Source organism: Acinonyx jubatus, chromosome D4, assembly GCF_027475565.1.
Source record: "Acinonyx jubatus isolate Ajub_Pintada_27869175 chromosome D4, VMU_Ajub_asm_v1.0, whole genome shotgun sequence".
In the NCBI taxonomy this organism is placed as follows: Eukaryota; Metazoa; Chordata; class Mammalia; order Carnivora; family Felidae; genus Acinonyx; species Acinonyx jubatus.
In genome coordinates, this window is record NC_069391.1 from 92,101,118 (window position 1) to 92,116,709 (window position 15,592).

The 15,592-nt window shown below is 59.1% G+C and overlaps 1 protein-coding gene across 8 annotated transcripts in view; it reads right to left on the bottom strand.

The window, feature by feature from the left end:
- Positions 1-15,592, bottom strand: part of FGD3 (FYVE, RhoGEF and PH domain containing 3) — a 55,760-nt gene that overhangs the window by 6,265 nt on the left and 33,903 nt on the right. For all 8 annotated transcript variants that reach the window (XM_053205427.1, XM_053205429.1, XM_053205432.1 and 5 more), the window contains exons 7-15: positions 14,885-15,023; positions 14,377-14,435; positions 11,784-11,930; positions 10,662-10,754; positions 8,836-8,915; positions 7,594-7,624; positions 6,643-6,750; positions 5,709-5,771; positions 1,122-1,244 (exon numbers count right to left, since the gene is read on the bottom strand). In XM_053205427.1, the coding sequence (XP_053061402.1) occupies positions 1,122-1,244; positions 5,709-5,771; positions 6,643-6,750; positions 7,594-7,624; positions 8,836-8,915; positions 10,662-10,754; positions 11,784-11,930; positions 14,377-14,435; positions 14,885-15,023 (843 nt within the window). The remainder of the gene's footprint in view (positions 1-1,121; positions 1,245-5,708; positions 5,772-6,642; positions 6,751-7,593; positions 7,625-8,835; positions 8,916-10,661; positions 10,755-11,783; positions 11,931-14,376; positions 14,436-14,884; positions 15,024-15,592) is intronic.

A 15,592-nucleotide genomic window follows, 5' to 3' on the forward strand; every position in this document is an offset into this window, starting at 1 on the left:
CAAAGCCATGATGAGATGTCACCTCACATCAGTCAGAATGGCTATTATTCAGAACACAGAAGGTAAGTGTTGGTGAGGATGCGGAGGAACTGATGCCATCAGCATTATTGCTGTGAATGTAAAATGGTGTGGGCACTGTGGAAAAGAAATATTTGGCGCCTCAAAAAAATTGAAAATGAAGTTACCCTATGACATAGCAACTTCCATGACTTCTACTAGATTTCTACTTCTATTTCTAAGGATGGTTGAATAAGTGAATGGGTGGATGGATGATGACCCAACCGCCTACCATCCACCCACTCATCCATCCATCCTCTATCCATGCATCCACCCACGTATCCACCCACCCAGGCACCCTCCATCCATTCATCCATCGATCTATCCACCCACCATCCACCCACCGTCCATCCATCCATCCTCTGTCCACTCACCCACCCTTCATCCACCTGTCCGTTCACTTAAGGGCTCATCCATTTACCTCTCCTTCCCCCAGTGCCTCAAGGTTTCATGCAAGGGCATGACAGCGAACAGCAGACCAGGCACAGTCCGCTGGTATGTTCTGGAAAAAACAGTTCTAAGACAGCTCTGTGCTTAGACCCCTTGTTGACACACGTTCCATGTTAACGACTTAACCTAGGAACACTTCATCAGGCACAACTTTCCCTTCCAATGTGAAACTCAAAACCCCACCCTCAAGAGAAAGGGTCGTGGGGGCTCTGCGAGGAGAAATGGAGACGGTGATCAGTCAGGGTGCCGGTTGAAGGTGGCCTCACATTCCACAGGCCCACCCAACCGTCAGCACCCTTGGAGCACCCGGACCGAAGCGGCAGGAGGGAGCTCCCATCACGCCTGCACCCTGCACCTGCCTCCCCCCACCCCATCCCCCCCACCTCCTCACAGGGCATGAGGTCACCCTCATCCCCCAGCTCCCGGGACACCCAGCTCTGAGCTCTGTGGTTCCAAATCTGGCACTTTTTCAGCCACGACAGCGCTGGCCAGACGCGAGCGGACCAGAGAAAGGAGGGGAGCCCCTACTTGGGACAGGCCGTCGCCTGCCTGCTCCAGGGCACCACTCTGCGGGCGGGGAGGGGACGCTGCTCCCAGCCACCGCTCAGACTCACCGCCCCGCACAGCTTGCACCGGTGCTTCCTCTTGGTGATGGAGTTGAAGGTCTCGCCGCAGCTCCTGCAGCCCTGCTTCTCCTTGTCGCGCCTGGTCTTAGCAGACCCTCTCCTCGGCTCGGGCTACGGGGGTGGCAAGGGCGCAGGGGCAGCTGGGTGAGCACGCGGGCAGTGCACGCGCAGAGCGAAACGCTCGCGGTGCAGAAGACAGAGCAGAGCATGTCGCCTCTGCTCCCGCCCAGCTCCACCCCCCAGGCTGCCCTGGGGTCACTGTGGCCCACAGGAAGGGTGTAAGGGGTCTGGATCTCTGCTTGGATCGACTCTGCCTGCGTGGAGGCCAGTGACAACCTGCTGGGTCTGAGAAGACGGTGCCCAGCCACCCAGGTGGGGAGGGGGGGTCTGCCCGGCGTGGCCTGCATTGCCTGGAGCCCGTGCCGCTGGCCTGAGGCTCAGGGGCACACAGGGCCCACCTGGGCACCAGGCAACTGCACCCTCTCCGCCTCCACGAAGCCTCCACCAAGCGGTCTGGCCCTCCCGCCCAGGGGTTGCCAGGGGATCAACAGGAAGTCAGGAAACGAATGTGGTTTGTGTTCACAGAGGTTACACAGTTTTGGGACAAGTCACACGAACAACATAAAGCGCTTTTCGTTTAAACAGGCTGCGTCGGGTCCGGAGGGCGAGGGCAGGGGTTTCCATTTTACTCTACTGCTTTAGTGATTGCAGACGAGGATTTTGTTGTCGAATGTATCCACTTTTCTTCCTAACTCTGATGTCGCCCAACGCTAAGGAGGGAGCCCCTGTGTGAGAGGTGCAGTCAGACGACAAGTGGGGGCACTGCTGAAGGCTGCCCGGACACCGCTCAGGGAGAAGACCCGCGTGCAGGGTGGCAGGCAGAAAGGTTATTTGTGAGCGGAGACAAGGCTGCAGGAAGCACGCCCGGGGGCTGCTACTGGCTGTTTGGGGCCAGGGTAACTTTCTAGCCCGAGTCTGACTGCAGTTGTTCCGTTGTTCACCAGAAACATCTTATAGAAGAGGAAGAAACCAGTAAACAAGCAGAATGCAAACCAGCCTCTGCGAGCAGCCCCCTCCCAGCCTCCCGGCCCCACCAGGTTCCGTCTGCACCACGGACAGCGGGGTCTGCGTGCTCGGCTCCCATCCCCTTGTCACCGTGACTTCAGTTGTGTCCAGGACCCCAGCACCCTCAAGGCAAAGGCTTTCTCACCAGCAGGAGGCAGGTGTGAGCAGGTGCACACTGTGCAGACAGCACAGCATGAGGCTTCAGTGGGGGCTCAGCAAGGCCACTTGGCTGAGCCTTGGTTTCTCCATCTGGGTAGGAGTTGTACAGCCCCCAGCCCCTGCACTGCCCCTCATCAGCCACGAGACCATGAACGAATCATCTCTCCGAGCCTCAGGGTCCCCCATCTGTACAGTGGGGTTAGCAACGGCTCCTAAGCCCCATCATAGCAGGTGGATCCTGACTGACTTTGCCAACCCCCTTTCTATGTTCCCATTTCTCCCCACCTCACTCAGGGCTCCTTTCCTGGAGACTATCTCAGGACTGCTCAGGGCCAGATGTGGGAGGGACCGGGTCTGGGGTCGGAGGCACAGGGCAGGGAGAGGAAAGGGGAATGTGGTCATCCTTGAGGCATGCCATGGCCCAGAAGCCCCCACCCTGCCCTCCACCACCCCCCAGGGTGACCCACCAAGGGCCTACGAGGCACAAGTGGCCAGCAGAGAACAGCAGGGCAGCTGGATGTGTGTGCTGGCCCAAGGCCAGAGCCACAAATCACAGCCGGGAGTCCGTGTGGGCTTCCAGGGTGTCCCAGGGGGTTGGGGCAGGAGGAGGGCCGGAGAGGGCTGGCCCGTAAGAGCTGGAGGCGAATGCTGTGGGGCTGGAGCGCCTGGGCACCACCTGAAGGTCAGCAGAATCAAGGGCAGCTCCACAACAGGGAGGCTGGGGGCTGGGGCTGAGGGGAGCAGCCTTCTCTGGAGAGCATTCTGTAGCCCCACGCCAGCACCCTCGGTCTGGTCTTGATGCGGCTCGCCCCAGGCCGCGCAGCTCCCAACACCGACACTGACACCAACACTGACACTGAGGGGTCAGGAACCCACCCGCAAGGCCGGGGACTGGGTCTCCTTGGCTCACCAGGCTCCCTCTGTGGTCAGGTTATCAGACGAGAGGATGAGAGCAGTGCTCATCTGTTTGGATGCCGCGACACCTGAAAGGCCTGGGCCAAGTCCTCAGGCAAGTACAGAACTGTGGCACCCGCAAGGCTCCACCCAAAGCACCCCACATGCCAACATGGATGCGGGAGGGGGTCTCTGCCCAGGGCGCTGGGGTCTGATTCACTGGGTGTTTTTCGTCCCACGGCATAGAAGCAGGAGAAACATTCAGGCAAACGTTTGCCCCCAACAGGTGGCCGTGACAAGCAGCCCCTGAAAGAACCTCACACCTGCCCGAGGGTCCTGCAGGGCGTGGACATGGACCCTGCCCGGACCCTCTGCTCCCTGTGGGCAGCTCTGTCCTATGAGCCCAGAGGTTGGGCTCGGGGTGGAAGGGCAGCGCCACGTCGTGGTGGTGGTGGGGGCAGGGCCTTGCTTGGCAAGGAACTCCCTTAGAGGGTTCCGCATGCTCCCCCCCCCATGCGTCTGGGCCCCAGGAAGCCTCTGTGAAGAGCCACGTGACTCTTGCAGAACACTGAGGGCTTCAGCTACTTGCGAAACTTCCTGGTTTGGGTTTAGCTTCTCTTAGGAAAAGCGGCTTGCAGAAGCATCTGTCTGAGGACACCAGGGCTCAGGAAATGAGACCAGCACAGCATGCATGGGCTTAGCCATCCTCTCTAAATGTGCTAAGAGTAAGCTTACGTCTGTAGCAAGGGTCAGTCTTTCGGTGTCAGAATGAAAACTCATTTTTTGAGCACCTTCCGTACAGGTGCCCAGAGGAGGTCTCACTCAGGCCCTGTACAGCCAGGGCTCTGCCCACACTGAGCTGCCCCAGGTCCAGAAACATCTCTGCTCATAGGACGCACCAGTGAGAAAAGTATGGAGCTGCCAGTCTGCTGCATTGTTTGTATGTCGTGGGCCCCGAGCAGGTGCACAGGCCCAGGGGAGGGTCAGGAGGGTGAAGCCAGACACAGGAAGTCCCTCAGGGAGTTCACGGGCGGTGACAAGACCATCCCTTCCCCACTGCCCATGCCCCTTTCAGCCTTCTTGACTCAATAACTCTAATTGCTGGGGACTGCGTCTGTTCCCCAGCGCCATGAGGCAGCTGTACCACTTGAATAAGGGGGTTCCTCCTGTCACCTGGCCCCTGCACCCCTCATGACCCCCAAATGCCCCCTCCTTCCCTGGGGGCCCAGGAGCTTCTCAAGGTTTTCCCAGCGCCTGGTACCCGAGGACACAGGCTGGGGGCCCAGATTCCACTCTCCTAAGCAGCAGGAGGCTGCAGTGTCCAGGTGCACCTGCCCCTCCCAGCAAAGGCCACGATGGGAGGAGGGGACTAATGTATTCTTACTAAAAATTCAGGCCATGACAGGAACCTTGCTCCCTGTGGCCAAGGAGACAACTGCCATCTCCCCAAAGTTTCTTCAGATGCCCTCTTCCCAACTCGAGGAAGGAGCCAGAAGCCAGGCCTGCCTCCCAAGCCTCTCTCCAAAATGGGGCCGCCCAGAACAACGACCAATCCACAAGGGCCTCACTGGGCGAGCTCTGGGCTTCAACGTTGGATTAGGGAGACTCAATAGCAACTTAAGGCAGCACCTGGAGGGGGACGTGAGCCTGGAAGGTGAGGGCGTGGGAAAGGAGCGGAGAGGCTGGCGGGTCGCAGAATGTGACGTGGGGGACTCAGGAGCAAACCCTTGGGCAGCCAGCCCAAGTGTGGGCCTCCAGCCCTTCCCCGCCAGCCTGCCCAGGAGTGTCCCCTCCGGCACACAGGTGCAACACTCCCCTGGTGTCTTGGGTCACAGCTGTCATCAGGGTTCACGACTGGTCGGCCAGTGGTCAACAACCACACTCACAAAGTGCCAGGCACACACACTCACCCTCCTACCTAACCCCCCAACCAGCCAGAGGAGAGGAGGCCTGTCCCTGTCCGTGGGTGGGGACAGGGACACAGGCTACCTCGCTCCTTCCCTGCCTGCCTGGCCCCAGGTGGCAAGAAGGTGAGCAGGCTTGGAGTGGGGGTCTCGGGCACCACTGTCTTCCCGGGCCTGCAGGGAGGACCTCCCTCCATCCTCCTGGGCCCAAGACATGGGTCAGACACCGCCTCCGAGGAGCCTTCCCTGAGAGCGCCCCTGCCTGTCCTCCCGAGCCCTGGGGCCAGGGGGCTGACCTTTCCCTTTTGGATGACCCAGCGGCCTAAAGGTCAGGCACCGCCCTGAGTCACTTTTCACAGGAGGTAAAGAGCCCAGCTGTGTGACCTCTACCCAACCCAGGCAATGGACACATGGGTCCCAGCAGGCTCCCCCGAGTCCTCTCCCAGCAGGGCCAGAGGCTGTCACTGAGGGGACTCAGGTCAAATGCGGTGGCATCCTGGTCCCAGCTCACCCTCCACTTTCCACCCCTGCTGAAGCTGGAGGGGTCACTCACCCCTGTGGTGCCCCCTCCACCGCCGGCTGCCACAGCAGGGTCCTCAGAGCTGGCACTCACCACCTGGAAGGGACAAAGACAGTCAGCATGAGTGCAGGTTCCACGGCCCTGCGCTGACATCCAGTGTGGCCGTAACCCTACCCCTTCTGCCTGACCACAGGGGCAGGAAGAGTCTACTGGGGCCCAGTGTTTGCTGGGACTTTGGGGAACCGCTCCTCCCGGGCCTAGCGTGGGACACTCCTGCAGAGTCTGTGCCCCACCGTGTAGGGTAGGGGAGAGGGCCTGGCTCTTCCTGCCCCTCTGTAGCCGCAGGGATGGTTCGGAGTCCAGGCTGCCTCTGCTTAAGGTGGCCTGAGACGGATGCAAAGTTTTCTTTCAAAATGTGTTCACGAAGCAGAAAATAAAGGACAGATATGATGCAAATATTAAGTGGTCTGACAGGCAGACCCAGTGAGGCTGTGGGAGGGCCAGCCGGGCCTGGTGATGGGGACACGGGGACACGAGGCTGTGGGGCCAGGCTGGGCCGGGCTTCCCTTGGTTTCAAGGGTGCCTCTGCTGGGGGGTGGGAGGGAGGGACCCCTCCTCTGAAGGCACTCATGACTGTGCCCACAGGAGGTGGCCCCTAAGGGGTGGCTGCGGTTGACACGGCCCGCACCTGGCCCTGGGCAGGGCCCTGCCTCCTGCGTGTGGGGACAAGCGAGCTCCTCATGCACAGCGTCACCCAGGCCCATTCTTCCTTCCTGCCCAGCTAAGCACTGACCCACCTTGTTGAGCCCCATGGCCCCTGTGTCAGTACTCAGAAAGGGACAGGCAGTGAGTGAATGTCACCCATACGCTGGCCCCTGGTCCTTCCCCGGGGCGCCAGCCCTCTTGCATCAGGCCTAGTGCCCACCCCTCAGGGTCCCTGCTGTGCCTCCAGGGCGCTGGTGCTCACAGGGGACTCTGGGGCGAGAGAGGAGTCCTCATCCTGGCCGAAGGAGCCGCTGAAGGCCTTGAAGGTCTGGCTGTTCTGCCTGTGCCTCTCAATGGTGGCCTCAATGACCTGAGATGAAACCACAGAGAACCAGGGCCCTCAGCGAGCACATCCAGGAGGGAAGGGGCCAGCACACCTCAGTCCTCACGGACGGATCCCATGGCCACGCACGTCCCTCTGACCCACGACCCGACACAGGTCACCCATGGCCAACCAAGTCTCTACTCCCCATCCACAGGTCCCAGGCCCACCCTGCATGCCAGGTGCCACCCCCCCACCCACACCACCCGCCGCCTGCCAGCGTCTAGGCTGCCACAGATGCTTCCCGGATATTCTGTACGGACCTGCAGACACACATCCATTTCCCACAGCAGCATTCCCACCTTGTTTCTGTTTGAATTTCCTTTTTCTCTCCTTGCCCAGATTTCTGTTCTAAGAATTCTGGAAGCCACAGGCCTTCCGGGTCAGCGCTACACTGGGCTCCCTTCCTCAGCCCCTGCTCTGACCTTTGCCCTCATGGCTTTAGTCTCTGTCCCCCTTGTCCTCACCGTGGCTGATCCAGGCTAAGTCTGCTCTGGCTGCCCCAGAACACTGGCCACCTCCCCATTCCATGTGACCTGCTGCTCGTGCCGGCTGGCCGTGGGCTCCCCTTGGGCCCACCAGACGGCAGAGATCCACGTCCCCACCTGCCCACCTCCAGGCCTTCCGTGTTTATTTGTTCACTATGGTGCCAAACACGTGAGCCGATTGAAAGACTTGTGGCATCTGAAGGGACTTAATGAGGGTCACGTCATCACTGCGAGGGGACACATGGGTGGGCAATGCCTGGGCCACTCTATCCCTTGCTGCAACATGAAATGGCCACACCGCCCAAGAATTTGGTCGATTACTTCAAAATTTTAAAAGCTTCACCTGAATCCATTCTTGTTTCTCTTCTTCCGTCCTATAAAAACAAAAGCAGTATTTTATCAACCGGTCTTAGACACCATCAATCACCAGACCCCTGTCAGTCCCGCAGCACATGCCCCAGCTGCTCACAGCCTCCCAGTGCAGCTCAAGGGCTGGAGGACCGTCCCAAGTGCTCTGGCACACTGTGGGCAGGTGCAGTCCTGTGAGACCAGCTGGAGTCAGGGTGTGCAGGTCGGGTAGGTGTGTCCAGGTGGGACAGGTGCGGTCACATGAGACCAGCTGGAGTCAAGTGTGTCCAGGTTGGTGGGGGGGCAGGTGTGGCCAGGTGGGCAGGGGTGGCCAGGTGCAGGCAGGGGTGGCCAGGTGGGGCAGGGGTGTCCAGGTGGGGCAGGGGTGGCCAGGTGGAGTCAAATGTGTCAGGAGGAGTCAGCTGTGCCCAGGTATGTCTAGGTGGAGTCAGGTGTGGCCACATAGGGTCAGATGTGTCTAGACAGGATCACATATGGCCAGGTGTGGTATGCAGATCCCCCTGCAGTGAATGTAAATCAACGCCTCCCTGGACCACAACAGTTGTTATAAAGATCTCACGTTGCTCATGGAAACGAGAGGCGGGATCTCCTGTACGCTCCTGCCCCTCAGAGCACAAGCCTGGCATCAGTTACAGGGTAGTGTGACAACAGCCACCAAAGCCTAAAGCAGATGTGCGACTGTCTGACCAATGAATTCTACTTCAGGAAACTTCCTGAAAGACAGGCTGACAAACACGCACAGAGCTGGCACAAGGACGCTGCTTCTAGCACTTTCTACAGTATGAAGATGCAGGAAGAGCCTAGGTGCCTGTCAGCAGGAGCTGGCCACTGCCCATAACAGAGAATTATGCTGCTTATGGAAACGGGGCTCGGATATGAAATGATTTCTTACAGCAAGGGGCAGAACGGGCTATATAATAAATAACCATGTGCGATTTTAAAACTCAGTACACGTTCATACACCCAGAAGTTCTGGAAAGACACCTCCAAGATGATTAAGAGTGTCTGCTGGGGTGCAGAAAAGGAGGAAGACAGCAGCTAAATTTTCACCAACTTCCCCTTAGAGCTGTTACATTGTAAACCACAAATAAGTGAATAACATAAGCCCAAAACAACACGTCACAAGGTTATCCCTTTCAGAAAAAAAAAACTGTCTGCTAAAATCTCAGGTCAAAGCTGTTCCCACAGCAGCAGAGGCTGGGACAGCCACCCTTACCGAGTCTGCAGCTCCAGGGACCGCTTCCTTCCCATTATGACGAAAGTGTGGGGTGCATTTGGCTTGACGATATCCTGCACCTAGAGACACAGGGCCAAGGGCAAAACAAAACCACAGGTTACTTAGCAGGCCCTGAGCAGCAGGCTCATGCTCTCAGACTGGGGGTCTTTCCTGAGAGGGGGCAGAGGTGACCTAGTGGGTGGGACACTAGGGGAGCTGGTCCACGCAGGAGGGCGGACCACTGTCCTGCCCAGACAGGGCTAGGACCTCTCGTCTCCTGTGCTTGGAACTGTGCCGGCCAAGCCCTCCTGTCTGTGGGGCTTCCCAGGAAGTCAGCCACCAGCCCCTGATGAGGGGAACCTTTCCCCACCAAAGCACCTGCAGGCACTGCCCCTGGGAGAAGAATGGGAATCTCAGAAGGAGCCGGAGGATCTCTACCACTCTGCCAGCCCCCGTGATGGGAAGTCACCCTCATTCATCCCTCTGATACCCCACCCCTAACTAAGATCCTCAGGCCCACCAGTGTCAGAACTACAACCCAGCCTTAGGGAGATACAGGCCTACCCAGAATCTGGGGTTGGGCCTCATAGCAAGAATTTCCCAAATGCTCCAAGGTTGACAACTTGAGCGTTAACATGTCTAGTTAATCATATGCCACTGATTCCTTACACAGAAACATTACAAAATGAGTTCTTATAAAAAGTAGAAAAATGTGTTTTTTTCTGTAGTTTTTACTTTTAACGCTTTTTCTTAAGCCTGGATTCAAAGAATGCTAAGAGGTATATTTTCTTCAATCATTAAGGCAAACCTTCACCTCATGAAACTGATTAAGCACTTGATTTAGTCAGGGGTGCCTGGTGGCTCAGTTGGCTAAGCATCTGACTCTTGGGTTCAGCTCAGGTCATGATTTCACGGTTCATGGGATCGAGCCTGGGCATGGAGCCTGCTTGGGATTCTGTCTGTCTCTCCCTCTCTCTCAAAATAAGTAAATAACTTAAAAAAAATTCTTTTGGGGCGCCTGGGTGGCTCAGTCGGTTGGGCGTCCGACTTTGGCTCAGGTCATGATCTCGCAGTCCGTGGGTTCGAGCCCTGTGTCAGGCTCTGTGCTGACAGCTCGGAGCCTGGAGCCTGTTTCAGATTCTGTGTCTCCCTCTTTCTCTGACCCTCCCCTGTTCATGCTCTCTGTCTCAAAAATAAATAAATGTTAAAAAATAAAAATAAGAAAAAATTCTTTTGATTTAGTAAGTATTTTCAGAGTGCTGGTTAATTCAGAGCCCTCCCCCACAGGAAAGGGCACTGATTCCAGCCCCTGTGACTTCTGTGCCAGGACACAGAGGGGCTCGGGGAGCACAGGACAGCAAGCGCAACAGGTCGTCTGGACCTTGGGCCTTCAGAACCTCATGTGGATTCCAAGACTGTGCAGGAGAGGAGACAGTATGGGACCAGGGAACCAGGGGACCAGGGACCAAGCAGGGAGAGCACCCTGTCCACGTTCTCCCCAAGCTTCACCTTCGGGTCCCTAAACGGGCCTTGAGCATCAACCTCACAGGGACAGAGGTGGCCCAGGTTCTGGTGCTGTCCTTCATCCTGCAAACAGACCAGCAGCACCCTAGCAGGCAGGCCAAGTACAGAGACAGGGATCCTGCCCACACTGCCAGGCTGAGTGGCCCCCAGAAATGTTTAGGCCATACCTGGAACACAGAGAAGCTCAAGAAGTGGGTGAGGGACCAGGTGCACAGTGGTGACGCTCCAGCAGAGCTTGGTAGCCCCGCCCCCCTGTCCCATGCCCTGCCAGGGAAGCAGGTGAGAGGGAGGGGCTCACCCACCTGGAGGTCCGAAATGTCCATTTTCTCCCGGACACTGAACTTCTGGCCCATGAGCCGCAGCTTGGGCACACAGTAAAGGATCATGCTGTTGAACTGCAACAGGGACAGGCACCGGGTGAGGGGTGCCTGTACCCCCACAAAGGAGGCACTACAGAGAGGTGGCTTGGCAAGGCCCTGCGGCTGGGCTGGGCGTGGCTCCGTGGAGGGCAGGGCGGGGAGCATGGTGGGTGGGATGTGCTCTTTGGTCGAGGGGGCGGGGAGGGCGTGCTAGGAAGGGCGTGGCTCTAGGAAGGGCGTGCTAGGAAGGGCGTGGCTAAGAGGGGCGGGGCCAGGGGGCGTGAACCCGCGACGGGCGTGGCTTCATGCTGGTGGGCGGGGCTCTTGGTCGGGATGAGGTTCTGTGGTGGGGGGCGTGACAGGAAGGGGGTGGCCCTGTGGAGAGGCCGGGCAGGGGGCGTGGTTCTATGGTGGCGGGTGTGGCTCTCTCAGGGGCAGAACGCGGTTCTGTGGTGGGGGCGGGGTTCTGTGGCAGGGGCGTGGCACCGTGGGCTGCAGTGCTGGGTGCGAGCAAGGCGGGCAGAGCCGAAGCGTGCCAGGTATAGCGTGAGCCTGAGACAGATGTGGCTCTATGGCTGGGGGCCTGAAGGGGGCGTGGTGATTAGGGCGTGGCTCCGTGGCTAGGTTCTGTCCGGCAGTTTGGGGTTCTGTGGCGGGGGGTGTGGCTTTGTAACAGTGGCTCTGTGGCAGGGGCCTCTGAGGCGTCCTGGGCTGGGCTCTGTCGGTCAGGTTGGGGGTTCTGCGGCAGGGGAAGGGGGGCGCCCCGTGGCGGGAAGGGCAGGGGCGTGGTTCCCTGTGGGGTTGGGCGGGGCTCTGCGGCAGGGCGTGGCCTGTAGGCGGGGCTCCGTGGTGGGGGCGGGGCTCCTGGGAGGGCTGGGCGGAGCTCTGCAGCAGGGAGCTGGGCTGGGCGGGGATCTGTCGGTCTGGTTGGGGTTCTGCGGCGGGGCGTGTCGAGAAGGGGCGTGGCTCTGTGGCTGGGGCGTGGCGGTAAGGGCGTGGCTCTGCGGCCGGGGCGTGGTGGGGGCGGGGCTCTGCGGCAGGGAGCTCGGCTGGGCGGGGCCTCACCAGGAAGAGGTGGCGGTCCTGGGCAGTGCCGTTCTTGGCAGACAGCTTCAGGATGTGGCCCTCCTTGATGAGCTCGTTGGCGGGGTTGACGATGTCCTCCTCGCCACCAAGTCGTTCATACACCTCCAACAGCTTGTGCATTTTCTCCTGTGACAGACACAGGGCTTAGGCCACCACATGGGCACAGGGACCAAAGGGCCCATGGTGGCCACCCTGCAGGTACGGCCCAGAACCAAGATGGGGCAGCAAGCATGCCGATGAAGAGGTGGGAGGGACACGCCAGGTGCCACTCAGGCTGGGCGTTAAAGAATGAAATGAAGTCGCCCCGCAGAGAACGACGAATAACAGCCACTAACACCACTGCGATGGGCCAGGCTGGGCTCCTCACGATACAGTTATCGGCTCAATTCCAGCACCGACCCTATGACGTAGGTGTCATTTTACCCCAGTTTAGACAAGGAAACTGAGGCATGGAGAAGTCAAGTGAGGTTCTGAAGGTGTTTCTGCTAGAGAACAGGGACTGGCCCTCTCATGACCTCTACGCTGCACCCCCGGTCCCTCTGTGGTCAGAGGAGGTATTTCCGGTGGCTGCAGCTTTTGCCCTGGACCGTCATCACTGCCTGTGGTAACCTTGCCTGGTTTCCTGTTCCTCTCAGACCACGTGGCCCAGGGCCGTCAAGACACCAGACCTCTGCGGGCTGGAGGTCATCTTCGTCTGGCCTCAAGACTGCTTGGGTGGTCACATGGCCACGCGGGTTGTGATAGGAAAGGGTTGGCAACCTGTGGCCCCAGCTCTGAGCCGAGAGGCCATGGGCCCTGCCCTGAGCTGCCAGCACCAGGGCTGGAGCTGGGACCAAAGGAATGAATGCAGCAGAAGGCAGAGCTGAGCCTGCAGGAACCTCAACTCAGTGACACAGAGCCTGGACCTGCTGAGCCACAGCAACCGCTGCCCGGAGACCTGGCCAACCTCAGCCTGCACACCTCGGAAGCAGGCTCGTTTGGCTAGCCCTCTGTCTCTGGTACAAACACAGGTGGCAGATGTGGGTGTAGGGGTAGAAGGGGGAGCCAGCATAGAGAGTAAGCAGGAGCAGGCAGGGCATGGCCAAAGGGCCTTGCATGTACTGGGGGGCTGGGCGTGTGCCTCGCATGTACTGGGGGACTGGGCATGCAACTGGTGTGTACTGAGGGGCTGTGTATATACGTGGTGTGTGGGAAAGCTGGTGTGCACCTTGGCAGTAGCAGGCCAGAAGATTCTGAATAGAGAGTGACAAAACAGGTGCCCCATGGAAAGCTCTGAGCTGGAGAAGTGTGGATCAAAACTGGGGAGACTCTCAGGCTGGGAGAAGCCAGGGCAGTGGTCCAGGTTGAGCGGGGGTAGGGCCTGGTACAAGGGTGGAGAGGCTCCCATGAGCACACACTGATAATTCCCTAATGCCATGCCCTGGGGTCAGACCAGGACCCCACACCACCCGCCACCCCTGGCAAGCAGAGACCTCACCAGGCTAGGGGAGAGAACCACTGCAGGTGTGCTACAGGTGGGGCAGGAGTCCACCAAGGAGGAGGCCTCGTCCACACCCCTCAGAGATGGAAACCTGTGGGCACTCCCCCAAACGTCCACAGGCTCCATGTTACTTGTGACCATGGAGTTCTCCTTGGCATCCACCAGATTTAGTGGGGAGGCGGAAAGGGAAATTAGACAAAAAGGACCCAGGGTGAAATGTAGCCTGTGTAGGTTGCAGTGGGCACCCCACAGTGGGCCTGATCTCTGACTGATCTGTCCCTGGGGCCCCAGAGCAAACTGGAGACAGGCAGGTAAGGATGTGGGGCTGGACTGCAACACAGCACCTATGGGAACCAGCAGCTGCCTCCCCTTTCTCACAATGAGAGACGTGGGGTCGAACAAATATTTCACTCCTTTTCCTCTCAAAAACAACAGTGCCCATGTGAAAATAAATTAGGTCTCAGGATTGGGAGACCCTAGGGCCAGCTGATGGCACAGGCTCACCCAGATGGCATCACAGGTGCAGTGCAGAACTTATGGGGTTTCCCAGTGAGGCCAGGGATTTGGATTCTCCTGTGAACCGCCCCAATCTACAACGCTGGATGAGGACTTAGAAATTCTGCCCAGGCACTATGCAGGCCAAATAAGGGACAGAGCCACCTGGGTCACAACAGGGCATGGGCTCCTCCTCCACCTCTAGGCTGTGTTTGGAGGTGATGAAGTTTGGCCACAACCCTGATGAGAGACCCCAGAGAGAACGATCTGCCTGCCATGTGCAGACACACGAGAACGGGACAGAAGCCTGGGATAGAAGCTGCAGGTGCCTCCATCTGGGCTCTCCAGTGTTCAGACCTGCCACATACACATTGTTGTGTAAGCCCATCTGTGGGATTTTGTGACAGCAGCCTGTGCTGAGACAGGTCCTGTCAGTGACCTCACTTTACATATGGGGAAACTGAGGCACAGAGCACTAGACAGCTTACCAACAACCCTAGAGTTAGTAAGGGGCTGGCCTGTAGAGCTCGTGGCAGAGGTGTGGGTGGTGTGCACGCTGTGGGGCCCTCAGGCATCTGCCAGGATCCCCACACTCACCATTTTCCGGATGGCGGCGTTGGAGTGGTTGGCAGCAGTGGAGATGAGCTCCAGGGACCCTGCGGGAGGAAGACGTAGAGTCAGGCTGCGGGGTGCCTGCTGGCGCCACACACACATCCTGACCTCACCAGGTGCTGCCCTGCTCCTGCCCTTTCCCTGCTCGGGAAGGGTGGGGCCCTGCAGACACACTCCATTTTGTGGGGATCTGCGGGGGGTCTGCCAGGGCCAGCACCCCACTCCACCTGCCGCCACAGTTACTGCCTGTGGACCAGGAGCTGCCCCTTCCTGGGGCCTGAGCTCGGCCAGCATCCAGCAGCCCTCTCCCCAGAACCGGTGTCCACCCTTCACAGTGCAGAGGGGGCAGATGGTTCTCTGTCCTCAAAGACTCAGTCCCTTCCCCAGCTGTGCTTGGGGGCACCTGGCTGTCTCCCCTGCTCTGTCCCGGTCTCTCTTCTCTCTCTTTGGCTTCTCAGCAGGGGCCCCGGCTCCCACTGCCCAGGAGCCTCACTTTCTGCATCCTTCCGGTCAGGGGCGTCTCCAGGGAGCCTCTTCAGATAGTCCTTGAGCAGCAGCTCGTAGCGGGGGACCCTCTGCACGGGCTCCAGCATATGGTGCTGCAGAGTCAGGTTCCCGCACACCTCCTGCTTCTGTGGGGGTGACAGACACACGCGTGGACCCTGGGCCCTCATCCCTGCTTATGGTGCCACAGCACCTGCACCCTGCTGACTGCAGACCACATTTACAGCGGGGTAAACTGAGGCTTGGAGAGGCTGCACAATGGAGCAAGGGCCCAGACTCCCAGTGCTAGCTCCTTTATACACGTCCTCACTGGAGTCCTTGCACCCAGACGGCTTCTTTCCCTCACTGGTAACTCCCTCACTCCATCAGGGGCTGGGCCTGCTCCCCTCCCAGACATCAGGAGTTCTCTGAGTGCTCCTGTGTGTTCTCATAGAAATGCAACCCTGCCTGCGTGCAGGGGTGGGCTCTCAGGCCCTACCCTGCCCCTGCCCAGCAAGGCTCACAGGCTCCCTACCCCCTGACCCTCTGCTCCCACAGTGCCACCTCTGTGCTCCCCTCTCAGGTCCCCTCCGCTTGCTGCCCACCTCCTCTTCCTCGCAGATGAAGAGGAAGCACCCCTGTTGAGGCCCTGCTTGCCTCTTACAGAGTCCCCCTCGCCCCTGCCAGGGGAGGTGCACTGTCCACCCGCTGTTCCCCA